The 27,533-nt window shown below is 28.3% G+C and overlaps 3 protein-coding genes across 4 annotated transcripts; 1 reads left to right on the top strand and 2 right to left on the bottom strand.

The window, feature by feature from the left end:
• Nucleotides 1-428: 428 nt before the first annotated feature.
• On the bottom strand, nt 429-1,245 carry LOC126674095 (uncharacterized). 2 transcript variants are annotated; one of them, XM_050368470.2, is made up of 2 exons: nt 769-1,245; nt 429-650 (listed from the first exon to the last, which is right to left on the bottom strand). In XM_050368470.2, exons 1-2 carry the CDS (start codon nt 1,053-1,055, stop codon nt 623-625), a joined length of 315 nt encoding a protein of 104 aa, XP_050224427.1. In that variant the 5' UTR covers nt 1,056-1,245; the 3' UTR covers nt 429-622. The 2 variants fall into 2 exon arrangements, with proteins under 2 accessions (XP_050224427.1, XP_050224428.1); XM_050368471.2 differs by having other exon boundaries at nt 774-1,234.
• A 13,643-nt stretch (nt 1,246-14,888) lies between these two features.
• On the top strand, nt 14,889-19,325 carry LOC126673775 (ras-related protein RABA1d). The gene is made up of 2 exons (XM_050368036.2): nt 14,889-15,305; nt 18,645-19,325. Exons 1-2 carry the CDS (start codon nt 15,085-15,087, stop codon nt 19,078-19,080), a joined length of 657 nt encoding a protein of 218 aa, XP_050223993.1. The 5' UTR covers nt 14,889-15,084; the 3' UTR covers nt 19,081-19,325.
• Nucleotides 19,326-24,302: 4,977 nt separating this feature from the next.
• Nucleotides 24,303-25,847, bottom strand: LOC126671072 (probable WRKY transcription factor 65). Its single transcript, XM_050364771.2, has 3 exons — nt 25,466-25,847; nt 25,189-25,335; nt 24,303-25,060 (listed from the first exon to the last, which is right to left on the bottom strand). The coding sequence occupies exons 1-3, from the start codon at nt 25,597-25,599 to the stop codon at nt 24,532-24,534; spliced, it is 810 nt and encodes a 269-aa protein (XP_050220728.1). The 5' UTR covers nt 25,600-25,847; the 3' UTR covers nt 24,303-24,531.
• Nucleotides 25,848-27,533: the final 1,686 nt, after the last annotated feature.

The raw sequence follows: 27,533 nt of genomic DNA, 5'->3' as shown, positions 1-27,533 counted from the left end.
TTAAACATATATTATATTTTATGTATAATTTTTCCTTTGAAACCCCACTACCCAGCTAGTTCCTAATAAACTAAAAATGAACAAATTTTAAGCAGACTCAGCCCATCATGTCATACGTAGATTAAACCTATTACATTATAACACGTCATTAAAATAATGCCAGTATCGTAATATTACTATTTAAAAGTGTAAATAAATAATAAACAAAATTACGATAGTGTCACTATTTCAATAACGTACCATAATATGATAGGCTAGTTCACGGATGATGGGGTAGATTGAGTCTACTTAAGAATCTCTCACTCACTTAGAATGTGAATTAATTTGTATCCCTTTCATTGAACATTGCAATCGTCCATTAAAGTGACGAATTTTTGAGAAACACTAATAAAATAAAAAAAGGAAACTAAAAACTACTTACATGCAAATATCATAATTAATGTTTATATATATGTTTTTTTTATATATATGTTAATATTTAAATTAATCAACACATTTACATCTTTTAAATAATTAGCAAATTAAGAGAAAATGAAAAATTACAAGTTCTTCTTCATCTTCTTCTTCCTTGGTATTTATATAGCAGAACTCGAAAGTTATAGATGGAGATTCAAGCAATTTCCTATTTCACTTCAAAAGCAACACACTGCCTGAAAATCAAGACCAAGAAACAAAAATAAGAATAATTTAAAATTTACATTTCTCATTCTTATCTCCAAGAAAATTAATGAAACAGTAAAAACCAAATCAAGAATTGAAAATATGTACCATACATTGTAGAAAGCCTTATGTATTCTACCGCGGCGCTGTTGTTGGAAAATATTTCGAAGTTTCTTAAGCATTTCTTCTTCGGTGAAAATCCGACCAGGCGAGCTCAAGAACGCGCTTCTTTTAACCGGAGGAGACCATAATCCACTTTGTTCATAATCAAAACCGAACTCACTAACATCAAAGAATTTATTGAGGAGTCGGTCCGATACTGACTTAGAAACGAGTTGAATTTTACGAGGAGACGAGGATGAGGACGAGGACGATGAAGCTTCGGAGGAATACATTGAAGTAAAAATGAGAAATAGAAATTCAAGAAAGAGAAATAAGATAATATGTTAGGTAATGGTGAGAGTGATGAAGATGATATTGAGAAGGAGACAACATTTTTAGAAGGTGATAAAGACGTGTATGGCTGTATGCAATCATAAAGAGAGAGATGATTCACTCATATATATGGGCTAGAATTATATTTATTAAGATGTTACTTATTATTGACCCTAAAATATGTTTAATTCTTTTAAAAGTTTTGGTGAGAAACATGAACATATCTTGAGTTGGTGACATTTTGATGAAAGAAGATTTATTTCAAAAAGATTATTTAGTTTTTTTATATTTGAAATGAAATTAATGATGAGGTACAGATTCTTTATGTGGACCCTATTGTAATGATAAATGGTTTAAATCCATAGTTGGCGCAAAACACCCCCAAATGCAATTAGAGGAAAAGATGTTATGATTATATCTTTTTGTTCTAATGGTAAAAAGAATCAAACATTTACGACTTGTTACAATTTTTTTTTTTTTTTTTTTTTTAATAATAGCTAAATTGCATTTTTTATTGAAATAATAGTCAAATTGGTGGTCAAACTTCCAACAAAAAAAATCTAAATTTAGCTACTATTGCAAAAAAATACAACTTTACTATTATTATAAAAATTAAAAAATCGTAAAGTTTACCTTTTCTCGCATTAAGCCCATCCTTTTTCTCATTTGCATATGGTAGAATTTTTTGGCGCTTGCAGAAAAATCTAGTTTTACGGTCTTAATAGAATGTTATACAATAGCTAATTGGTATCTTATTACTATAATGATAGACTCTTATCTAGACAAATTTGATGTATAAAAGATGCATTAAGTTAATGATTAATTTCATATAAAATCATCATAATTTTACGATTTTTTATTTTAATCACGTTCTTTAGAAGGTGTCATATAAATTTACTACTTTTCATTTTTTTATCATCGATGTAAAAATTTGGTATATCTTTCTTAACTCGACAACCGGAATTGATAAGAAAAAAGAAGAAAGATGATGTTTTATGTTATAATTAGGACATTAGTTAGATAATTATAACATTTATTTTATGAGTATCTTTCTTTTTTTGGTACAGGGTACATGAGGTGTCTTGAACGGATCCTAACTATGAGACGGCACCTTTAAGTCTTCCACATTCAGATTAATTCCCACTCGAGCCGGGTAGGTCCCTTGAGGGAGGTAAAACTCTAACTCCAAATTTTAAACGGTTGCATACATAAATACAGTTAGAACCCGCGACCTCAATTAAACTAAAAGAGTGTCTTACCATCCTAGTAATCTAGATATAACATATAATAGTGCCGTTTCTGTTAAGATTAAAGTATTACTCAGATTGATGATGTTTAAATAATTTTGTTAAAAAAATGTTTAGCCGATATATATATTTGAAGCCAAGATAAACGTTGGGATTTATTAGGTAGTTGCCTTTGATTGTACAAACCAGAAATGTAATGCATTTGGATGCATTAGGCAGCTGGTTTTCTCAAAGCTCTTTATTGGTCGAGACCACATATCCACCCCTAAGTTATGGTGTCTCCACTACCCTACGTAATCCCTTCTACCCCTCAAAATAATACCATAATTTTGGCTTTTTTATAATCCAAGATGGAAAACACTTACGAGAGTAATTGAATTCACGATTTGACAGATTATTATTTAATGTTTTATTATTTAAATTATAGTTTGTTGGTCATATTTGGACTTTTAAATTTAACTTGATTTGTTTATTTCGATAGAAAAAGTATCAAAATTTATTGAAGATGAGTATTAAAGAAAACATCTATAACTAAAAAAGATAATGAAATAAAACTATAAAAAAAAATATTAAAAAACTTTGATAGTGATTAAGAATGGCGGTGCATCCGGCTGGTTTCTTATTTATGCACTTCTTGATGATCAATGTCATATAACTAGATGTTAACACTAATTAAGGGTGTAAATAAATCGAACCGACCTCGAGTAATGATAAATTCAAGCATGAATGAACCTAAACTTTTTAAGTCCAAGTAAGAGCGCGAAGCCTCGAACAACATCCGAACTATTCAAATTCGAGTTCAGTGAATTATAAAAATAATTGTCGAAAAAATTAGCTTATTTGAATAATATATATTTAATATAAAATTCAATCAATAAGATGGTCTACACTTAGTTATAAAAGTCATATAATAAAAAAATAACTTATTATTTTACATGTGTAAAAAGTTTGTTTAGACTTACGAGCTTATTAAAGAAAAATAAAAAAAGAGAATAATTTTAATAACCAAGGTATAGCGAATTAGGAAAATCATATTGAATCAACTAAATGGAGTAGTAAGGATAGAAATTGGAGTAATAAGAGAAGTTTACCGAAATTTGATTTGCATGGTTTGCTAAATCTCGGTAAATACTTTACATGATTGATGCTCGAGCTAGAGCTCGAGAATAAATTTGAGTAATTCGAGTTTCAACTTGATTAATTTCATTTTTTTTCTCAAGTCGGTTTTATATAACTCGTGAGTAGTCCAACTCGTTTACACCTCTATAACCAATCCACCTAAAATGTAAAAGTATTAGTTGATATTTCATTAATAAAATTATATCTACCGTTATATTTATAAGTTTTCCATGTTTTTATTAAAATTTGGATATAATCAAGTGCCCGGTAATATGTCAAACTAACTGGTAAGTTGTAATTTATGTAATTTGACTACGTATCTTAGGCTCCACGGCTAGAGCAGCAACTATCAAATTAAATGTTTGATTTTGAAGTGAAGTTTAGAATGTGAAAATTGACATTTGGCCAATACTAAATATATATGCTTTTATAGGCTATTATAGCTGAACATCCTCCTTGCTAATGTCTATTTCACTCCCTATATTTAATTACCCAATTTTCAATTGTTATTTATTCTATTTCAGTCATCTAATCTTCCACTTTAGAGTATCTATGCCAATTTGTATAGAATGGAATTCTTGAGATAATGACAACAATTACATGACACCAACTATAAACCATTTAGTTGTCACTTTAAGTAATCTATCATCACAATTAATTATTTCCTATTTTGGCCTTAATGATTTAAGAATTTCAACATTTTCAACCTCTTGTATAAATCAAGCCAAAAAAAATTATTTTTATAATTTTAATCTAATTGTAAAAATGGCAAATTATAAATATTATTTTAGATTCATAGCTATACATGTATTATTTTCATAGTATTATTTTAATACAACATGTCATATGCAGAAAAGGTCTTAGGTAGACCGGGTCTAACACGTCATCCGTAAACTAAATCATTCATAATACAACACCTCATCAAAATGATGGCAATATTGTAATAATATGCAATAAATGCATCCAAATTTTAATGGTGATATTACAATATTGTCATCATTTTAAAGAAGTGTCGCATTATAAGTGATTTATTCTACGGATGACGTGATAGACTCAGTCTACCTAAGAATTTCTCGTCATATGCAAACTGAATAATACTTAAAATTAGTGTAGAATTAATGCCAATTTTTTTTAAAAAAAAATTATGAATAATTAAAGGGTGGGGATTTTCCCACTCCAACTATTAATAACCGCACTCCACAATTATATCACTAGTCTAATTTACCCTTTATAAAACTTGTAAGCTTAGATTCTGTTATTTTTTTAAAAAAAAAATTAATTCACCAACAAGAATTTCTTTAGATAGAAAATTACTGATTAATATCTAATTGTTACTCGAAATAATCTTCTAAAGTAATGTTTTATGATATTATTCATTAAATTTCTATGGCACATAAATATTTTAATTCAACTAAATAATTTTATTAATTTTGTTTTTAAAAATAATATTACATCTATATATTCCTGTAATTAAAATTGAATTTATAATCCACTTTAATTTCATTTAAATTAACAGTAGAATCACTTTACAATACTCTTGTTACCAAACTTTGTATTTAATTTATTATAATGATGCTAATTGTTCATATTAATTCTTAATTTAAATAAAATATTATAAGACAATATCATAAGAAAATGTCATTTTTGTTACTATTTATTAAGATTTTGAATATAGCTTAATCGTATCAATTTTTTTATAAATTATTATTATATTAAGTATATTATTCTTTATGATTTTTATTTGAAAACGGTAAACTACTAAATCTTAATTAGTGATTTATTAAAGTTTGAAGAACTTACAAAAAGTCTACTGGTAAAACTAATAACAATTTAAAAGAATTAATAATATGTAAAAAAAATCATATTTGTTGAAGTAAAGATTAAAATTAAGGGTACATTTTCACAATTAAACTAACAATAGAATAATCTTTGTAAAAATTATATTTCTTTAAATATTGTGAAAGTTATATTAGTCTAATTGTATAAATTTTGGAGTGGGGTTATAAATGGTAGAGTGCAAAAATCCCCACCCATAATTAAAATATCTAATTAGGTTTACACACTACAACAAAAACAACCTTTAGCGACATATTTATAGTAACATTTTTAACAAACGTCATTTAAGATAATAAATCAATGTTAAAGTGATATTTGAAAAATGACACTGTAAATATGTATTTATTTTAATTATTAAAGTAAAATAATTATCACTTTTCAACTTTAATTTGAAATTCAATTTTTCATCTAACCACTTTTTATCGCTAACTACATTTCAATTTTAACTACAGTTACTTTATAGAAAAATTAGTTTATTTAATTAACATCGTGCTTGGATTAAAATTGTGCTTAGAGTAACATCGTGCTTGAATTAATCCAGAAACTGCTGCTCATTCCCACAGTCTCTCCCTTTCTTCCTCGGTTGCCGCCGCCATGCTACCTTTCGAATGCTTCCGAACGACTCATTCGCGCCGGCTTCCGAAAGTTCAAATCAGGTTTCTATATATATAACTTTTTATTTTATTTTAAACATATCGAGCATGCACCGGCGGATCTTCTTCTGACAAGTTTCAAGTTTCATTTTTTATCATTTTTGTTTTTTTGAAATTCTTTAGATTTTGATGTGGTTTGATTTCTATATTAATGGTTCCTAGATCTCTCTCGGAAAATAAATTTGTTGCTCTTCCTTTTTTCCAGTGAAAATTATATGGCAGGAACATTACACAGTCTCTTCTAAGTCCTTGGTGAGAAGATGCTATTCAAGGAGAATAGAAAATCCAAACTCTCCTTTGAAAATTACAACTAAAAAGAATTGGTATGCTTGTGACGATCTTCTAATTCAGGTAGGTTAGTTTGTTGTATATCCTAATTTTATATTTGTTAAATGATAATCTTTCTACTTCAAATTTTATTTGTTTGCAGCATTGTACTAGTGGTGACTGGTGAGCCTTAATTGACACCCCATAGCACTCTTAACAGCAAGAAAGTGGATAAATCAAATTTCAGAATTTGGTTCTCTCCGGAGCTTGTCGTTGAAAAAGAGGATATATCTATCATTTTACCATTCTGATAAACTAGCTAGAAGGGTCCAATGTAAATTAAAGGGAAAAAAAGCAGATGTTATAGAACTTAATCTTTTATTCTTTTTGTTTTTACTGGTTTGTGTAAAGAATCAAAATATCAATGAATAAAAAATGTTAGTTTTTTTTAAATATATTTATCTTGCTAATTTATGTATTTTTTTTTAATATTTATGATTGATTTGTGTTAGCCATAATAAATATTATAATGAATGAAGAAAAAAATAAGAATTAAACATTATTGTAATTCATAATATTATAGAAAAATATTTTCTCACAGCCGAATTATTGGGAAAATATTAAATAATTACTGTAACACTTTATAAATGTTATTATATTATATAATATAATAATGTTTAATATATGTCACAATAAATACAAAAAAATGTTACAACAAATGGCTACAAACATTTAGTTTAAATGTCACTTAAACGCATAACGACACCGACTAATGTAACACTTTAATGACATTTGTGAAAAATATTGGTATAAACTTTAAGTGACGTTTTTTAAGCATTAAGTGACATTTTTTCAATGTCACAATAGATCATTTTTGTTGTAGTGACAATAGTCAACAAGATTAACAATCCATTAAGATTTAGAATCAATTAGGCCTCCTATTTTTGGTAATACTATTACTCTATAAACATTCCCATTTTTACTCAAATTTAAAAAGTTTTCACTGATAAACCATCATAATTAATTGATCCTTTCATGATAAGGTAAATGGTAATAATAGAAAGATAAAAAGTAGAAGGGAAAAAGCAGCAAATGGTCAGAATCAGGAGCAAGAATTAGTAAGAAAACCATTAATTGTAGTAATGTCTTAAAGCTGTACATCCTACCCAACCTTAGTGAAAGTCATAGAAAGCACACAGTTAAGTTCACACAGATAACTAGAAATGCCATTGCTATATTGTTTTCGCAGAAGAGATGGTTCATAAACATTTAATTTTACCTTTAAATATTTTTGGGATTCTCCTCTCTATTTGTAGGGGATCCCCACCAATAACTATCCTATTATTTCAATTTAATGCCTACACTTTTTGATACAGATACGTTGTTCAATTTTATGCTCTCTCCGTCGTATTTAAAAAGTCTCATATTCCATTTAAAATATTTCATTTCCATTTTTAGAATATATTTTTAATGGATATCCTATTTTACCCTTCATTTAGTCATTTTAAAAGGATTTTATGAAAACTCACACTATAATTAATAAGAAAAAATATAAAAGATATAAAAGAACAAAAATAATAAATATTTTCTTAATCTGTATGTAAAAACAAATGGGATTTTTAAAATAGGATGAAGGAAGTATTTATTTTTTTTCTTTTTGGTATTAATGATAATAAAAGTATTCAATTTTAATTATATCTTATGACTTTAACAAGAACGTGCTTGGATTTTTTTTTAAAAAAATACATACTAAGATAAAAAGAATATATCCTACAAAAATAAAAATATAATGTCAATTAAATAAAAGATTATCAAAATATTTTAGAGTTTTATTATATCAACATTTAAATATACATCTTAATTTTTTAATTATAAATTAATTAAATTTTAATTTAGTGTATGATATGTATACATATGAAATTCTATTAGGTAGTATTTCTATAATAACCTTAATTTTTCTAAATAACTAAAATTTCAAAAGATAATTTAGGAATTTTTATCATGAAATAATTATAAGTAACTAGATTCTTAGGCCTCGCTTGGTTCGTTTTATAGCAATTCCTGCGAAGTAACTTTCCGGGAAGTGTAGTTCCTGACTTCCCAGGAAGTTTGATAAATGTTACTTGTTTCAATTTTTACTTCCCGGAAAGTACAAAATTAATTTTAATATACTATATTTTTAACTAAAAGACATAAATGTCCTTTGATAATTTTTATATTATTAAACAAATAATTTTAATTTAAAAAATCGAGCAATAAATAATTTAATTTTTGCTTATTATCTCTTATTTTACGATTCAAGTACTATTTAGGAGAGTTTTTAAATATTAAACTTTAAAAATTATATTTTTTTATTTGAATTTTACATAATATAAAATATTTAATAAAAATATTTACTTATTATAAATACAATTATAAAATAATATAAGTATATTTTTTGAAATAAATAAAAATATTTTAATATGAATTTTAAAAGAAAAAAAGAAAAGAATTACGGTTAAATTAGGAAAAACCAACAAAAGTGCTAGGGAAGTTCTACTTCCTTGGGTTTTGTTAGGGAAGTTACTTTCCTAATCAAAGGGAAGTTAAACATCCAACTTCCCGGGAAGTAAAATGTAAAAATTGAAGCAAACAAAACAAATTTGCTACTTCTCGGAAAGTACAACTTCCCTAGTCTATTTACCCTCAACCAAGCAAGGTCTTAGTCTTAGTAGTGAAAGTTTATAGGACGAAAAGAGTATTTTTTTGTTAAGAGGTTAATTATTCATAGAAAATTATTTTAAAAGTAGTTACACTTTATTTGATTCATTTATATATATTTTTAAGGAAGTTAAATTTATATTTTATTTTATTAAATATTTCAAACAAACATATTTTTATTTAGTAATTAAAGCAATTAGATTTAAAATAAGGTTTTCAATATAACTAAAACAATGTGGATTTTACTACATAATTTATTTTCTAATTAAAGAGAATTTTAAATGTAAGATACACAAATTTATCTTCCTTAAAAATACATATAAAACGCAAACAAAGTAGACTGCTTTTATAGTTATTACTTATTACTCCCTCTGTTCCAATAGAATTGTATATTTTGAAAAATTATTTTGTCCCAAAATTTTTGAACAAAGGGTCAACGCACCCCCTGAACTTGTAACACGGAGTCATCTAGCCCAATTTATACTTTTTTGAGCTAATAACCCCAAAACTCTTCATTTTTGGGTCAAATAACCCAATAATTTTTATTTTTATTTTAAAAAACAGATTTTGGATAATTATATCACAACAATTAGGGAAGTATTTAATTACTTTTTTGCATCTCTCACCTCTGATTTGTATTTTACGCGTTTTAAAAATACAATTATGGGTTACTTGACCCGAAAATGAAGAGTTTTGGGGTTAGTTACTTAAAAAAGTATAAATTGAGTTAGATGACCCCGTGACACAAGTTTAGGGGGTGCGTTGACCCTTTATTCCAAAAATTTTGTCCACTTTTAAAAAATCACTAATTTTTACACTTAATTTTTATATATTATTCTTATTTAAAATCTACAATGAATAAATTGAAAATAAATTGCAAATTGATTCTATATTAAATAGGCGTATGACAAAAAAAGTAAGGTAAACTTTACAGAACTCATAAATAATAATTATTTTTTTTAAACTGTATGATAAAAGTAAAATGGATAAATCTATTGGAACAGAGGGAGTAATCAATAATATATTTTTGTTTTTCAATTGCAAAACCAATTCTAACTTCCATGGAAAATAGAGCGAAGCTGTGGGTTTATCCAACTTTTCTCAAAAAAAAATTCTCTCTCGAAAATTCTTCATCTTTTGAATTTTTTTGGTTTATATTCAGTTTTAAACCAAAATTTACAGTTTCTTCATTGATCTTTATATTTATTTCCGACTTTTTTTTGAGTAATATTGCTATATTTTTGAAATTTTGTGTGTTTTGGAGTGTTTTCTATTAGATTTTAAATTTTATTTATGTACATCTTTCGATTATTCAAAACTTTTTAGTGTTTGTTCAAATTTCAATTCAATTTTTTAAAGATTCAAAATTTTGATCTGGTTTGGAATATATTTACAACAGAACAAGCTGAAATGAAAGTTTTAAAGAGGCAATTAGTGCCTGAGAATTTTTAATACTTGAATTTATTCAATTATTGTTACCTTTAAAATTTTCATCTTTAAATTTTATATCATTATTTCGTTTTTTATACTAGATCGATTATTGGAATTAATATTTGTTTTTAATATTCTGTAACAATAGAACTACCACGTACTTTGACGTTATTATATTAATATTATTATTTGCTTGACAACAAAAAGAGACCAAAAGGTAATCAAATAAAAAGAATTAAAATTCGTAATCTACTTATTTCCAACTAAGCAAACCTTAAATGTTGGGCCGACCCATATGATTTCTCCTGTGGGTCCTAAACAAATCATATGCAAATGCCAATATTCAGACTATAGTAAGTTGAGCCTCTTATTACCATCAGACCATGATTCAAGACGACGCTTGTTAGTTTGGGCCTAAATGCAAAGCCATTCTAGAATATAAATCTGGGCCTAAGAGGCCATTTAAGTCCATAATTGTCAAATGAAACCCACATTCATCAAAGCAGACAATTAGTAAGAGGAAATTACACTCTATAACCTAGTTTCTCTAAATGTATACATTCGTGACTCACAATATTAACAAATGCAGAATTCTCTCATTTTTATGTTTGACTTTTCATTTATACCACATTCCTTTTTTATTCCTACTATACCCTTGCCTAATAAATAAAACACAATATTCTCTGTGTTTATTCAACGAGAATAATACTACAACGTTGAAGGAGCCGAAGAAACAAGACACCGTCATTGAAAGAAGAAAACGACGGTCACATGGCCTCCGCTTTGACGATCGTCATTCATGCTCCGACGACCATCGTTTAGTGCGGATCTAGATGATTTGAAATCAAATTTGAAAAGATTAATCATTTTAAGACTTATTGCTAAATTGGAGGTTTGTGAGGTCGGAAATGATGATTGTGCTTGACAGAGATATTAGATATGTAAATTCTTATTTTAAATTTTTTATTGTAATTTTTTACTTTATCATTATTTGAAATCTAGCAATGATGTTTCTGTTAATGCAGTGCTGGAGTTTTATTTGAGTAGGAAGAGATTTGGTCCAAATCCAGAATTTTTTACTTTTAATACTCTCTTTAATGGTTTATTTCATTTGGATATCTTATGATGCTCTTTATTTTTGATGGAATGCATGCTAATGGATTTGTGCCTTTAGTTTTGGTTCTCTCAAAATTGCTAAAATAATCATCTAAGTTGGAGTGTTAGATGGATTTGAGACGATGATGATGTATTGGTAACTCCATTAATTTTCACCTAATCTCAATGAATAATAGTAGTTATTCTTTTGGACTATGTAATATATTGATAATGTTTGATGAGTTTATGTTTATGTTTAAATTTTAATTTTATAATTTGTATTTGATTCAGTTATAGGGATTAAATAAGAACGACAAACGTCAATTTCGACTTTCTTTATGAGGTATCTTTAATCAATTGAAGTTTCTCTTCTGTAATTTGACTAGATTTAAAACAAAAACCAATGTCAACAAAAAATTAACTAAATATTAAGTAATTGGCTTTTCATTTTCTCTATGGACTGTTGACGAGTTATGATGAAACTCTTCTTTTGTAATTTGACAAAATTAGAAATATCAACTAAATATCAACCGGATATCAACCAAATGTCAACTGAAAGTAAACTTAATATCAACTGAATATCAATTGAAAATCAACCAAGTGTCAATTTTTTTCACTTATACAGAAGTGAGGATACGATTCAGTTTCAATTTGAATTGTGCAATTTTAATATTTTGAGAGGAAATTAATAGTGCATATTTGATAATTTTAAGATCAATTAAAAACCAACCTAAAAGCAACCAAATGTCAACCGAAAACCAACCAAATATTAACTAAATATCGATCAAATATCATTCCATTAAATTTTCATTTTTCTTCTATAATTCAGTGCAAAATGGTTGTTATAATTTTTCAATTTTAATGGATTCCCTCTATTTAGGGATTACAAAGAAGAAAAAAACAGATTTTGAATTTTTATAATTTCTAAAATTTGTATTTGATCTAATTATAGTGAATTCATAAAATAAACTATATAATTTTAATTTTTTTTGATTTTTTTAAGATGTTGAACCTTTTTTCTATAATTTGTCTAAATTTAAAAGAGCGCTCAATTGTCAAGTAAAAAATCAATAAAATATCAATTAAAATCAACCAAATGTCAAATAAAATTCAATAAAATATCAGCTAAAATCAACCAAATATTAACCAAAAATCAACCAAATGTCAACCAAAAATCAACCAAATATCAATCATAAGTCAACCAAATATCAACCAGCTAACTTTTCATTTTTTTACTCGAAACAGTTCAAACCTAGATTACAGCCTCGTGCTAGAAATGGAAGCAATATAGAACCAAAATATTCTTTAGAATATACAAAATCTGAACAAAACTATAAAAAACAATTACAATAAGTAGATAAAACTCTGCACTACAATATTCCTACACCTTTTACCAAATTGGAGTCTCAGTTCAGCAGCTTTTTTCATAAACTCCTTAATTTGGTCTCGAAAACCCATTTCTTTATCAACCACATAATCTTTTCCAACATTATTATATTGTAGAATATTCATTTTCATCTTTATCCATCACTTACTTGAAACAAGATCGGAGCTTTTAAAAAAGAAATTAATAATGGACAAAAAAATGGAGTTAAATGGAAAATGAGGCTTAAAAAAAAGCTTTAAAAAAGTGTCATAAGAATCAATTTCAAGAAAAACGTCTACTACTTGCTAGCTACTAAGAAAATTAAAAATTGTTAGGTTTTAATAGAAGAACTCAGAAGATGAAACCGAATAATGGCGGAATGACGGAACGGCGAAACGGAGTAACGGCGGAACATAAAATGGTGGAAAGGATGAACGGAGGAACGACAATGGTAATATTACAGTGCTGAGAGAAGATAGTGATGGTTTGAAGAAAACGAAAAAAGAAGAAGAAAGGAGCTGGTCATTTTATCTTTTATTTGAGTTAGGAGAAAAGTGGTATTTAGAAAGGAAGGGCATGGTTATCATATTTTAATAATAAATCTCCGTGTTTTGATTTTGATGTATTTATGAAAATTTATTTTTTTTATAGAAAGATTTTTGCATATGTATTTATGAAGATTAATAGACTATTTGGGTGATTTGTATACTTAACCTAATTAGTAAAGCTAATGGACCAAAGTCGTCTTTCTTGCTAGCTCTAATATATTAATTTATATTTTTGATAATTAATATTATACTAAATTCTTAATTAATTAATTATAAACAAATTCAAATTATGAAATAAAGTATTAGTATTAAATTTGTTCGAACTCAATATCCAAATCATGCAATGTCCTGTATTTTTCTTCACCTTACCTCCTTTTTTCAAACAAAAACAAAAAAGAAATCTATAGTGAATAGAACAAACATTCTCCATTTGGTTAAAAAAAGTGAGCGAATAATTTATAACTTCACAAATACTCCATAGATGATAGAACATTTATGGCTAAACCTATTTACAGTCCATGTACTTTATCACTTTTATATAGAAAATCTCTATCTTAAAAATATTTTATTTCAGTCTTTCTATTTATCCATTTTGATCTTGATACCTTTTTTTTTCGATCTTTCAACATATGAATTTTTTTAGTCCCAATAAAAAACATGAAATAAAAAATCAAGTAAATAAAAAACTGAAAAAGAATTATTTTACGATAAGGACTTTCTGAACATAAGTTGTAGAATATAAAGGCATCTGAATAGGATTTGCCTACTTTCACTCCAAAAAATTACTCAGTAAAATTTGTACTATAAAGGATTAAATTGCTCATCTTTCCATATTCTATCCTCTTAAAAATAATAAAATTATTCATAAAAGAATTATTAATTATAAGAAAAATTGATTTATTGTTATAATATTATCGATTTCCTTTTAAAACATCCATCACTAAAATTTAAAATCAATATTTAATAATCAATTTTAATTTAGCTATTATGCATACAGAAAAATAAAAATATTTTTTATATTGAATATTTAGATAAAAATAAAAACATTTTCTTCTATATTAAAAAAAAAAAGATATTTTAACGTTAACTAAGAATGTCAGTGATTGTGAATTATATTTTAAAAGAATGTCTATGTTTGTGAAGGATATGTCATCGAGTTAATCGTAAAATTCGCAACAGTGTCAAACAAAAGAAGTTATTTGTTTCATTATCAAAACATAAAAAGCTTAAACAACCTAAAAGTAAATTAAAGAGGCTATGTGTATTTTTTGAAAAACTATAAAGGGCTTTTTTAAACCTTTTGCCTTTAAAAAATGAATAATTATTGGGTACAATCGTTGCGCCATGTCATTCGCACAATAAACTAATCACGCGTTAGCCATGTGGAAAAATTAATGATAAAAAATAAACGATAATTAAAAAATTCCATATCGCAAATTCTCATCGGCTTGTTGTAAAAATAACGTGGCGCAACGGTTGCGGGATAAAAAACTTTTTCAACAATTGGCAAGAGTAAAAAATTTCTTCGAGGAGTCATCTAAAAAAGATTGTTCCCACTCACTTTAAACTTTTTCTCAAATTCTCTCGAGTACACAGACAGGAGTCTCACCCATTTCCAACTCTCTCCAACGTTTCAAAGAGACAAAAAAGAACACAAAATTAACCTCTAAAGTTGCTTCATTTTCAAGAAAAAAATCAAACCGAACCAAAAGAATTTGCAGTAAATAATGGCAGGATACAGAGCTGAAGATGACTATGATTACCTATTCAAAGTGGTACTGATCGGTGATTCGGGTGTAGGCAAGTCTAATCTGCTCTCAAGATTCACTCGTAATGAGTTTAGTTTGGAGTCTAAGTCCACTATTGGAGTTGAGTTCGCTACTCGTAGCTTAAACGTTGATGGCAAGGTTATCAAAGCTCAGATTTGGGATACTGCTGGTCAAGAAAGGTCTGTTTTTCTTTTCTTTTCTTTTTTTCATTTTATTTTTCTCTGGGTGTTTATAATTTTGTGTTTTCTGATCTGGGTTTTGATTAGTTTAGGTAGTTAGGATCTGGGTGTTCTTAAAGTCTTGAGCTTTGTAATTGTGGTACAGTATTTTACTTTTAGTATTTGGGTCTTGTTTAATTAAGCTTGTGGTGAAATTGAGGATAAGTTTAAGTTGTTTGGATCTTGAGTGTTTGGGGTTTGTGATGGAGTTTGAGATTTGTGTATTAGGTTTGATCTTGTATTTTAGGAAGTTTGGATTTAGAATTGTGCTGGATTGTTAGATCTTGAAATTTTGTTTATTGCATGTGTATTACTTGCTGTGTGAGTTGTTTGATATTTTGTTAGGAATGGAGTGAAAAGAGTATTGAAGATTTTTTCTTTAGGTTCTTGTAATTCTGGTATTAGATGTTGGCAGATGATTCTAAAAGCTGGAGTGGAGTTGTTATAGTTATTGCTGGTTGCATTTTGATCGGTAAATTTTGTAGTGATGCTGGTCTTAAATAGTAAATTAAACATTCAAGAGAATTTAGGGGTTTATTATAGGGAGAAATCTGCATGGTGTAGCCCATCTATTAAACCAGGTACTTAACTTTTGTAAGCCATGTTTTGCTGTAAACATGAGAATCATTGCACGAGAGACTTCCAATGTAAATCAGATTCATAGAACAAAGCTTTGTTCTAAGGAAATTATGGTTTGATCTTCCATAGGGTGTAGCGTTTTTCATAGAATATAGCTTTGTTCATAGGATCATTTAAGAGAACTCACATTTAGAAATATATACCTCATCTTTTCATGTATGCATACCTATGGAAAATCGCTGGATTTGCACAATTTTGTTATTTTAACCCTCCCATCTGTTTCCTTCTCTGCACACTAATATTCTATGAACAAAGCTATGTTTATAGAGTGTGATGGGTTTTTTCTTGCTGCTTATAGAGTTTCAATACAGATAAATCATATCATGTCAGCGTGGGTATTTCTGCATAATATAATCAATTTAGCTAACAGTGTGTTGTATGTGACGGAAAATATCATAAATCCCGTCACCAAATGACATTTCCCTCTAGCTTGCTTCTATGTCTGAATTTGCTACTTAGAAATCAGCTCCAACAGCTGGCTTTAGCTTGTAGTTTTAGTTCTCATTCTCCACTCCAATGGCAGTCATAATGCAGTGTTTATTATGAGAAGGTGACTATTGATCTATGAAGCACCGACACTCCGTCGGAGTGCCGTATCTAGGGGTGGACACGGGGACACGCTGGGGACACGGCGGGGATACATACCCGACACGCCACGTGGCGTGTCTCCGTACCTTTGACTAGTCAAAGGGAGGGACACGCCGGGAACACTTTGGGGACACGTCGGGGACACTTCTAGTGGCATTTTAGTTAATTTTAGATTTTTTTTTATGAATTTTCTTTTATAATAAATGGGCCCAATCTCAAATACAATTACATAATAACCTAAACTAAACCCTATTTTTAATTTAAAAAAAAAATACAGCAGCCCCCTATTTCAAAATAGAAGTAGTAGGCTGTTTTAGAAGAAAAAACATATCTAGTTTGTTGTTTTTATTTTAAGTACTTTTGTTTGTTGTTAAAAACATATTTGTTCTTTAAAACTTATTGAAATTAGTTTATTTTTGAATGACTCAACTAATTTACGTATTACTTATGCATCTTATGACATAATATTTATTGTTTTTGCATCTTGAAACCTTATAGAGTAAATATATATATATATATATATATATATATTTTATTAAAAATTGCCGTGTCCCTGCCGTACCCGTTTCCTATTTTTTTTAAGAATGCCGTTCCCCGTACCCGTACCCGTACCCGTGTCCTATTTTTTTTAAGAATGCCGTTCCCCGTACCCGTACCCGTGTCCGTACCCGCACCCGTACCCGTATCGGTGCTTCATAGCTATTGATTCAATGGTGGCAGTGATGAGTCAGGAGCTAGACAAAGAAGCATGGGTTAAATTCTGTTTCAGGCTGCATTGTGGTAAGAGTCGCCATTGATAATGGCAATTGAAGCTCAAGAAAAGTATAATAAAATGAAGTTGTAGGAAGTCTAGTAATAGTGGGCTGCTGCTGTAAGGATGTAGTCAACTAGAATTTGTAGCTGTTGGAAATTAGATATTACCAATGTCTATGTGGCTATCCACATCAATATAGACTTTTTTTTAGGAACATCAATATAGGCTTAGAATTGATACACTTGTAGGGTTTAATGTCTATCGTTTCACGGTTGTAGCTGACAATTCACTCATTGAAGTTCCATGGATAAAGGGCTACTCTGAAGTCAAAGAGTTGATAAGAACTATGATGAAATGGTTGGAGGCCAATAAGACAACTTTTATGAGAAAAAAATGGGACGTGGTTCAGTTGCTTCTAACTCCATCTCCGGTACACATGTTCTGAATTTAATCAGAACAGAAATACCATGATCTTTGAACAGTAATCCTTCTCTGTTTTCTTTATGTATGCCTCTCTTCTTTCCTTCTCTCTGTGAGAGCAGGATTACATAATTGGTTATTGCTTCTCATGATAGTTTGCTACATCATAACCATGCCATTTATTTGTACCACTCTAATTATTTGATCAATTTTTTTCTTCTTCTTGGCGTTGCTATTGATTAAATTGTGGTAACTTTAGCTGACATGTCATTATTGATATCAAAGTCAGAAGACTCAGAACCTTTTTTGTCCAATTGGCTATTATGAAATCATACTGAATTAGTCGGACTCATTCTATTGCATCTACATACCAGGGGTTTGTGAACAGTTTTTTTTAATGAGAATTCATCCATAGCAGTACGCACTTCCATTCCAATGGCGTTCATTATTCACGTGCATCATGTTTATGTCATAATGGTGCATCACTGAACTTTGCGAATTTCGCACTCTAACAGTGCTGTTTGAGAAGCGCAATAGTTTGTTTGTCCGTTAAGGATGGTTTTGTGGGTCCATAGCAAAATTAAATCAACCGTATTTGCGGACTTGTGATGACTTGACAGGGTACTATGAGATGAGTTGGTGAATTTAATATGATCATTTATATGCTTCCGGAAGTTGGAATTTTGCTGCTGTCATGGTATAGATGATATTTTGGAAACTATCGACACTGTAATTCACAGCTGAACCGTTAGACGTTTGATGTTACCATTTTTATTTACAGTGCTGCGCATTGATGTATTGCTGCTTTTGCAACTTTATATGCTCAAATTGTACTCTGTTATCCATTTAAATCTCGTTACTTGTCATTGTTATCAAACTTATTGGTTTATGATCTATAGGTACCGTGCCATTACTAGTGCGTATTACCGAGGAGCCGTGGGTGCACTGCTTGTCTATGATGTTACCCGCCACTCAACATTTGAAAATGTTGAAAGGTGGCTAAGGGAATTGAGGGACCACACAGATCCCAACATTGTGGTAATGCTCATTGGTAACAAATCCGATCTTCGCCACCTTGTGGCTGTCTCAACCGAGGATGGCAAATCTTTTGCCGAGAGGGAATCCCTCTACTTCATGGAAACCTCTGCTCTGGAAGCTACCAATGTCGACAATGCATTTGCCGAAGTGCTTACTCAGATCTATCGAATTGTGAGCAAGAAAGCTATGGAAACCGGTGACGAATCTGCCGCTTCAGTAGTTCCGCCGAAGGGAGAGAAAATTGATGTTAGTAAAGACGTTTCTGCTATGAAGAGAGTAGGATGCTGCTCTAGCTAGGAGTTTAGTTAGGATCTTCGCGGGGATGGAGCTGGTTTGCTTTGCTGCATCGATCTCTGTGTACACCATTATTGTGTAAAATTTTCTCGAAAAATGGCGGCGGTAGGATAGATGGGGATTGATTTTTGATTTTGATTTTTAAACTTGTTTCTCTCGGTTGCTGTTTTAGCTGACGGAGAACTTGATTAGGAACAAAGTATTACTCTATTCTGTTGCTTTGAAAATGATCAAGTTATCTTCTCTTATTGAGTTGTGTTCATATTTAAAATTTTATTTTCTGTATCAACTTGATTGCCGGTTCACATCATAAGAAGTCATTCCGGTATTTGAACTTGTAGAGCTGGCATACAAATATTATAATTAATATAAAATAATAAATAAAAATAGCGTTTGCAAATATGAGCGAATATAGTTAATGTTATTTTAAAGAGTTATGAACTAAATAATTAATACAAGTCGAGCTTGACTTATATGTTAGCGCTATTTCAAAGAATTATAAACTAAATTATTAAGATAAAAATCATATGAATTCGGTTCATACATTTAAAGATCGAGTCACCGTCTGCTAAACTTTTTTATTAGAACCTCTACTAATTATTTAACCAACTTGTAATGTTTCAAAGAGTATTTTAATTTGAAAGCATTATTATTATTGTCGGTATTATTGTATTATGTTGAGTACAACGGAATAATAATTTCAGCTTTACCGCTTGGATGTAGGTTTGGTTAATGTTAATCTTTAATTTTTTTTATCTCTAATTAAGCTTGGCTTTTCTGGTTTTTGATCACACACATCCCTATGCTATGCTTAATTAGTTAATTATAATGCTAATGGATAAGGAAGTACATTATTTAACGAAGTAGAATAATTTTCACTTAAATGACATTATGCTGACTTAGCACGTGACGTTGTGATATGCACGTGCTGTAAAATCAAGCAAAACTTGCGTTCACCCTCATTTTTTTTTAAAGTTACAACTCTCATTTCAAAATTGATAGACTAAATTAACATTTATGCCCTCAAAATATTACTTAATTATTAATTTTAATTATAATAACTACCTCCAGCATTCTTATTATATAGACTCATTCAATGCTACATAATTTTTTTAAGTAACTCGAAAGACTTCTAAAATTATTATTATTATTAAATTATAACTAATTTTATATAACTGACTACCACTAAATAAATTAAAAATATTTTAGATAATAATCTATTTAATCAACTTCTAATAAATGGAAATCACTCCATAATTCGGAACATTAAAAATAAAGGCTTATTCATTAAAAAATATCAAACTTTTGCGTCTCGAGTCAGATTTAGCCACTGTACAATATAATAATATTATTATCATATTTCAAAAACATATATGATCTATATATATATAAAATGTTAGCTACATAAGTGTATTACATCCAATGGTAAATATTAGACTAATTAAATTAGTGTGATATGTATTAAAAATCTATTTATTAAATATAAATATTTTAACTATGTGTTAATAATTTAGAGGATGATATATAAAGATGATATTTTAATAATTTGAATAAAAATTTAAATTCATCGATTATTTTATATATGAAATACTACGAAATTCCAACATATAATATGATAAAATAATATAAAAATATTAAAAATAATAGTATTGTTCTTTCATTTCTTTTTATTAGAATTTGCCCTCTGGTATTCAAAATTTTAACTCTCTAAAGATTCTTTCTTCTTGAAACAAAAAATTGAATTTAAGATCTCATACAGTTTATACTATTTTATCTACCAATTAAAATTGCAGCTAATAAATAACTAGTAAAATGAGGCCGATTCTTGCCAATTCATTCTGACATATGTAAAGATGTATTTCAATTACTTAATGATTTCTTATATGTGATTATAAAATATAGGTTTTATAATTAAAAAAAGTCTACTCAGTCTGTCATACGAACTATCCTTAACCACTACTCCTAGTATATAATACATATATTTCTCTAATTTTTTATTTATTTTTTTGTCATCTTCCAGCTACAATATAAAATTAAGCAATTTGAATCAATCATATGTTACTCATAAATATAATATCCCATAGGTATATAATATTTATCGCTTTGAACTATTCATATAAATTAAAAAATTTATATTTTAATGGTTTAAATGCACTAAAGATTATTAATTTTTGTGTTTTTTTGATATTTAATATTATCTTCTAACTTTGGTATATTTAACATGAACTTTCAAAATTTTGCAATTACGACCATGTGTGCATTTTCTTTAAAAAATGGTGTCATTTTACATGTAAAACGATGTCGTTTTACTCCAAAATAATGCCGTTTTACATCTAAAAATGATAGCGATGTCTTAATTGCAAAACATTTCAAGTTAAATATGCCAAAATTAAAAAGTTATGTTAAATATCAAAAATATACGAAAGTTGGTGATTTATTGTGCATTTATACCTATTTTAATTTATATATTTTTATTAAATTATTTTTAATAAAATATTGTTATCTGTATATTTGATTTTCAGTTTTAGTAATAGAGGTTAAAGTTAAAAAAACAATAATAAATATTTTTTTAAGGTGTTAAAACAATAAATTTTATAAATTAAAATAATTTTTTAAGACAAATACTATAAACCATAAAGAATATTGATTATTATTTTAAACAATAAATAACAATTAATGTTATCGAAAGGTTAAGTAAGTAGATAGGTGCAAGTTGTGGAATATTATTGCATAAAAAGTCAAAACTTTTTGGTAGTTCATATGAATTATTTATCTTTCAAAACCAATCATTTGATTCTAATCCAAATCACAACCCAAAAGAAATTAAAGAATCATGCTTGTCCTCTAAGTTGTAAGCTACCCATAACCATGGGAGAAAAAAAAGGTTGTCTCAACGTGCATGACATGAATTTCAATTGTTAACTTGTCGAGTTATATATGCACATAGATGGTGGACATACTTTTTTACATGAGAGTGAAAAATGTTTAATTTAATTATTTATATGCAATGTCGAGCATAATAGAGCTGAGTAAAAAGAGAATCAAAATTATTAATACGAATTAAAATGAATTTTATTTAATTGATTAAAATAGTTAAAATATTAATTGAATTTGAACAAATAAAGAAACTAAAATTTATCTTTAATTTGATATTTATTATTGATAATCTAAATCTATAGAAAAAATGAAATGAACATTTTAGATAACTAAATTATACAGAAATGTTTATTATTATTATTATTATTATTATTATTGTTATTATTATTATGCACGCGTGCATGTATTTTATGAATTAATATATATTAATTTAGTTATTACTTGTAATTATAGTCTCAATTTATGTTCGTTAAACCAAATTGGGCCAAATCAAATTGAAATTTTTATACAAATATTTAATGTATTAAAGTTTTTATTTTATCTCTTATTCTTTGGATTAAGTCCATAAAACATCATGACGTTTACACAAAATTTCATTTTAATCATGACTTTTCAAAGTTCCCATATAAAATCATGAACTTCCATTTTTTTTCAAATCTATCACCAAATTAATTTTCAGTATATTTTTGCGACGTGACAACCGGAATCCGGCTGATTTGAAAAAAATGAAAGGTAAAAATACACCAGAAAATAATCGGTGATAGATTTAAAAAAAATAAAAGGTCATGATTTTATATGACAACTTTTAAAAGTCGTGATTAAAATGAAATTTCGCGTAAAATTTGTGATTTTTTTTATAGAACTAACCCTTTATCTTTTATAAAATAGTTTAATCTTAAAATTATGAAATTATATCAATTCAAATCATGGTCATCACTAGTGTAGATGTAGAATAATGGTAAGAACTTATAGTTCTATTAGAGAGTTTGAAATTCCATTTCTCATTTCCCATGCTAATAAAAAAAACTTTCTCAGTAGATTACAAGATAACTAAAAGTAAATTTGTCTCATGCTAATAAAAACTAATCTAGATAATTAAAAACAATTTTGCCTAGAAAAAACCTACCAAAATGGCGTTTTCTTAAAGACATTAGAGTCTTAATATTTATATATTATCCTTATCAAGTGGCACGCAAGCTTCCAAAACTCAAAACATAACTAAACTAATTAGTTTCTTGCAGTTGGTACTTGGAATCTAATTGGCCCCAATTAATTTTTGGGGTTTTGCCAGTGAAATTAGGATGAACAGAGTCATTTTTCAACATTATGATTCACACATGAAAATATTTATATATTCTTAATTTTTTTAAAAAATCGGATAATAAAGGCTACCCCAATTGTATGGCCGCTTACACATGCATTAATTATTGAATACACGTTTTTCACATAAAAAAATAATAATTTCAAAACCTAGGCTTATCCTTCTATTCTCACTATCGAACTGCTTGTGAGCATTATTGGTGACATAAAAGTTTATTTTGTCATTTGACTATGAACAAATCAGATTATTATTGCAGTCCCATTTGTCACGTTGTACATTTAATTTTAACTATATATATACAGTATACTCCCTGTTTTCAGATTCATCCATTCCCACCAATTAAATGAATTCACACATTGGTTTATTTTTTTACCTGAAAAGTATATTACAAGAATTATACTATGATGAATTGAAAAAAAAAATAGATTTCATTGGACGATTTGAGTAATTCATTATAAAAATATCCAAACTATCATCTTATTTTATTTTGACGATCAAAGTCTGATTCGTTTTAGTTTAATTGCTAAATTTTAATTTTATTTTAATGAGAGATATTTCGAGCTAAAAGCGACAACCGATTTTTGCCTAAAAATTTAGCACATATGTATAATTTAAAATTAAAACTTATCGTTGAATTAAAATTATACATACGTGATAAATTTTCAGAAAAAACAAGAAAAAAATGACTTCCACGTAGCAAAATTAAGTAAAAATCGGTTGCCGCTTATGCTGTTTTACTGAAAAATATCTCGTTAAAATGATATTAAATTTTAATAATAAAATGAAATAAACTAAAGTTTGATCATCAAATTGAAATAAAGTTAAAATTCGGGCATTCAAATTCAATTATCCGAAAATATACAAAAACTGATTATTTTTGTTATCAATGAAAAATCTAAAAGTGTGACTTTGCTAATTATATTGCAATAATGTAAATTATCTGTAAACTGTTTTTGGATATAAAAATGAAATAATCCAAATCTGAGACGGCAAATGCTTCATAATGTACAACAAGGTCGCGACAGACTTCAGAAATGGACTATTTTTATTCATTTACTACACTGAAATCAAAGCTCGAAAAAAATAAAATAAAATAAAATAAAAGCCAATATTAATAATTAAAAAATGCAACCAAATGAAATTTAATTTCCTGTGATTTTGTTATCTTACGGTGCACGATACGCCCACCTTTGAAAATTTTATAATTCCTCGAGCTTGTTTGATAACAACAATAATATATGTATATGAACACCCTGTCAGCAGATCTGGACTTGCGGGCCCACTTCACGGTGGTTCCTAAACACCGTGGAACACTCCGGCAACTCACCGAGATCGGCAAACAGTGACTCGTCCTCTTCTCTCATCGGATAAAATATCGCCGCCTCTACTTCTCTAGTAGCACTCGTCTCCTCCGCAAATATCGGACTCTCGAGTATGGTGGAAGAAGTTGTCTCCATTTCTCCGAACCAGCTGAACTCGTCGGTGGTTATGAGTGAGTCGTCACCGAGATCAGTGAACTTTTCTTCCGGTTCAGGTTCTGGTTCGAGTTGGGGTTCAGGGGTTTGAACTGGCTCTTTAGAGAGAGTTAGGGTTTCTAGTTTGACGGTTCTTGAGTTGTGTTTGGTGTTATTATGGTGGTGGTGGTGGTGGTTTTTTGACGGCGGCGGCCATGGGTGGTTATGTTCACAAGAATAAGTGACGACCAACATTGAAGGGTCCACGCGGCTTCTTTCTACTTGTTTTCTCGCCGGACAACCTTTTGAACTGCTACATCTGTAATATCCTCTGTATTTTACACAACAAAATTCAGACAATAATTCAAGGAACGTGTTTTTATTATTTAGCATGCTGACAATTAATCACCAATTAGCAGGATAATCATGAATTTAATCACTAATTAATTAATTAATTACCTGGGGTAAGGTGAACCTTTGATCGGTTTCTGACCGTATTTTCTCCATGCCCAAGAATCCGACGGCGGTGGAGCACTTTCACCCTTCATCCTACCCTCTAAATCCTTAATAGGAATCGAAATTACTCGTTTTTGTATTGCTCGTTTGCTGATAATCATATCACAAGAAAAATATAATAAATTCAAAAGGTACTAATTAACTTCTAGCGCAAGAAATTGGTTCTATACATGAACATTTCTTGATTACGAACTCGGGAAATTAAAAAATTATTATATACCTTTTCCTCGGCGAAGAAATAGAAGCCATCTTCACGCTCGAAGAAGGAGGCGACTCTGGCCCGCTTTCTGTACTATTCTCAGTATCTTCTTGATCAGTAATTAACGCGTTATTCATAAACCTACAATTCATCATAATTCTAAAATTTATTGCTTCAAAATCCAAAATTCGGGCAGTGTAAATATTCCGAGGATCACGAAGAACCGAAAAACTTCTCCGGCACCGATATACGATGAGGATTGAAGAGTGTAGAGATAGAAAGAGAGAGAGAGAGAGAGATAAATATAAGGGTTAGGTTGGTGAAGAAGAAGAAGAAAAGGGAGAAGGTGGAGAAAGAGAGGGAATGGTCCTTTAAAAAATATTGGCCGCCATGTTGACAGATGAGCTTTTGTTATTTGTTTATTTAAGGACGTGCAAGCTAATGTGAATTTAATCTCTAACTTATTGCCATTTGAAAACGACCTCTTTCTTTTATTAATCTTCATTATTAAAGCCCACTGATTGGGGTTTTTGTTCATTTAATTGAAGATAATTTTTGCTATTAGTGATATGTGCATATCTTTAAATATATACTACTACTACTACTATATTTCTCATATCATTTTTGGAAAATGTTATTTAAAATTTTAAATCCACTTTTTCATTTGTTCAAATCCATTTTAAAAATATACAGTCTAAATAAAAATTGAAAACCTCCACTCTTTTTACTGCCACATCATATAGTACAATAAATTTTTTTTAATAATATTACTCGTTATTTATATGTATATGTATGTGAAACTCTACTATCAAATCAACAAATGACATGTTAAATCAATCATATTCTTTATGAATGAATTTATTCATGGCTAGTTTTAATAGGATGCATCCTTACTTTTGTTAACTTATGGCTGTCCTTAATATGGTATAATTAGTTTGTGTTAACTAGCATAAGGACAATTTCCATTTCTTTTCACCTTAACAAAAAAAAAAATTATTATAGTTCCAGTTCATATTTCTAAATCAAACAAATCAATATGCCTTCTCTTTAACAAGGAAAATTATTTTATTGTAGTGCACATGATAATATATATGTTGCTTCATTAAGGGAGAAAATATATATGGCAAGGTTTATCCAATTCCTTAAATATTGTATATCATAAGAATAAATATATTATCAGATATATAAATAGTATATTAGTTTCTTTTGTTGGTGATCTCATCAGATTTGGCCTTGGTTTTTTGCCTTTATCTTTCACTAGCACTTACCTTCCCACGGCTTTTACTGATTCTTTAATTATGTATTTTTTTATGATCAGCCAATGGTTATAATAGAAGATTAGTCAAAGAATCTATCCTAATCTTCATGAAAATTTTGAAGAACCAATATAAAATAATAATTATTTGTACTGAGAATTTTTTAGGTAGACTCAGTTCACTATATCTCCGTGTACTAAGTTTATTACATAATGACACGTTAATAAAATGATGACAATCTTATAAATTTGTTTATAACTTATTTACACATTTGAATGATAATATTATAAAATTTCCATCATTTTAATAACGTGCCATTATGTGATAGACTAGTCTATAAATAATATAGTGCACTGAGTCTATCTAACAATTTCTCGTACTATCAAATATAACTAGTTTATAATTCACCTTAATTACTTCAAATTAGATTTAAATTAAAGTTTACAGCATCAAAAAGGACAAAAGAAGGCGTCAAAACTTAATTTTCATTACCAGCTAATAATCAATTTGATATTATTTTAGAAGAAAATTATTCAATATGACTGTTGATGTTATTTGTGTAACAAATCGATAATGCGTTAAATATATGAAAAATTATTTTTTCCGTTTTTTTTACTTGTTCGTTTAGCTAAAATTGTACATATTAAAAAAATGATTTCCATCCTAAATTATAATAGTAGATACTAATATATTAGTTAATAAATGATTTATAAATTGAGTTATAAAATCATTTATTAAGAAAAGATAAATTTGGAAGACTATAATTAAAATGGTTCATTGCAAATTAATACACAAACTTTACCGTAATTTGCAATTACAACACGAATTTTGAA

The sequence above is a fragment of the Mercurialis annua genome, linkage group LG3 (genome assembly GCF_937616625.2).
Source record: "Mercurialis annua linkage group LG3, ddMerAnnu1.2, whole genome shotgun sequence".
In the NCBI taxonomy this organism is placed as follows: Eukaryota; Viridiplantae; Streptophyta; class Magnoliopsida; order Malpighiales; family Euphorbiaceae; genus Mercurialis; species Mercurialis annua.
This window is presented reverse-complemented; position numbering and strand designations above follow the sequence as displayed.

Excerpts from the sequence above, each read along its gene's own strand:
- LOC126674095 (XM_050368470.2), bottom strand. The coding sequence starts at position 1,055 with ATGTATTCCTCCGAAGCTTCATCGTCCTCGTCCTCATCCTCGTCTCCT. Across the intron at positions 651-768 it reads AAGGCTTTCTACAATGTATG|GCAGTGTGTTGCTTTTGAAG; the intron begins GTACATATTTTC and ends CTTGATTTTCAG.
- LOC126673775 (XM_050368036.2), top strand. The coding sequence starts at position 15,085 with ATGGCAGGATACAGAGCTGAAGATGACTATGATTACCTATTCAAAGTG. Across the intron at positions 15,306-18,644 it reads GATACTGCTGGTCAAGAAAG|GTACCGTGCCATTACTAGTG; the intron begins GTCTGTTTTTCT and ends TATGATCTATAG.
- LOC126671072 (XM_050364771.2), bottom strand. The coding sequence starts at position 25,599 with ATGATGAATTGTAGGTTTATGAATAACGCGTTAATTACTGATCAAGAA. Across the intron at positions 25,336-25,465 it reads ATTTCTTCGCCGAGGAAAAG|CAAACGAGCAATACAAAAAC; the intron begins GTATATAATAAT and ends TATGATTATCAG. Across the intron at positions 25,061-25,188 it reads AAAGGTTCACCTTACCCCAG|AGGATATTACAGATGTAGCA; the intron begins GTAATTAATTAA and ends TGTAAAATACAG.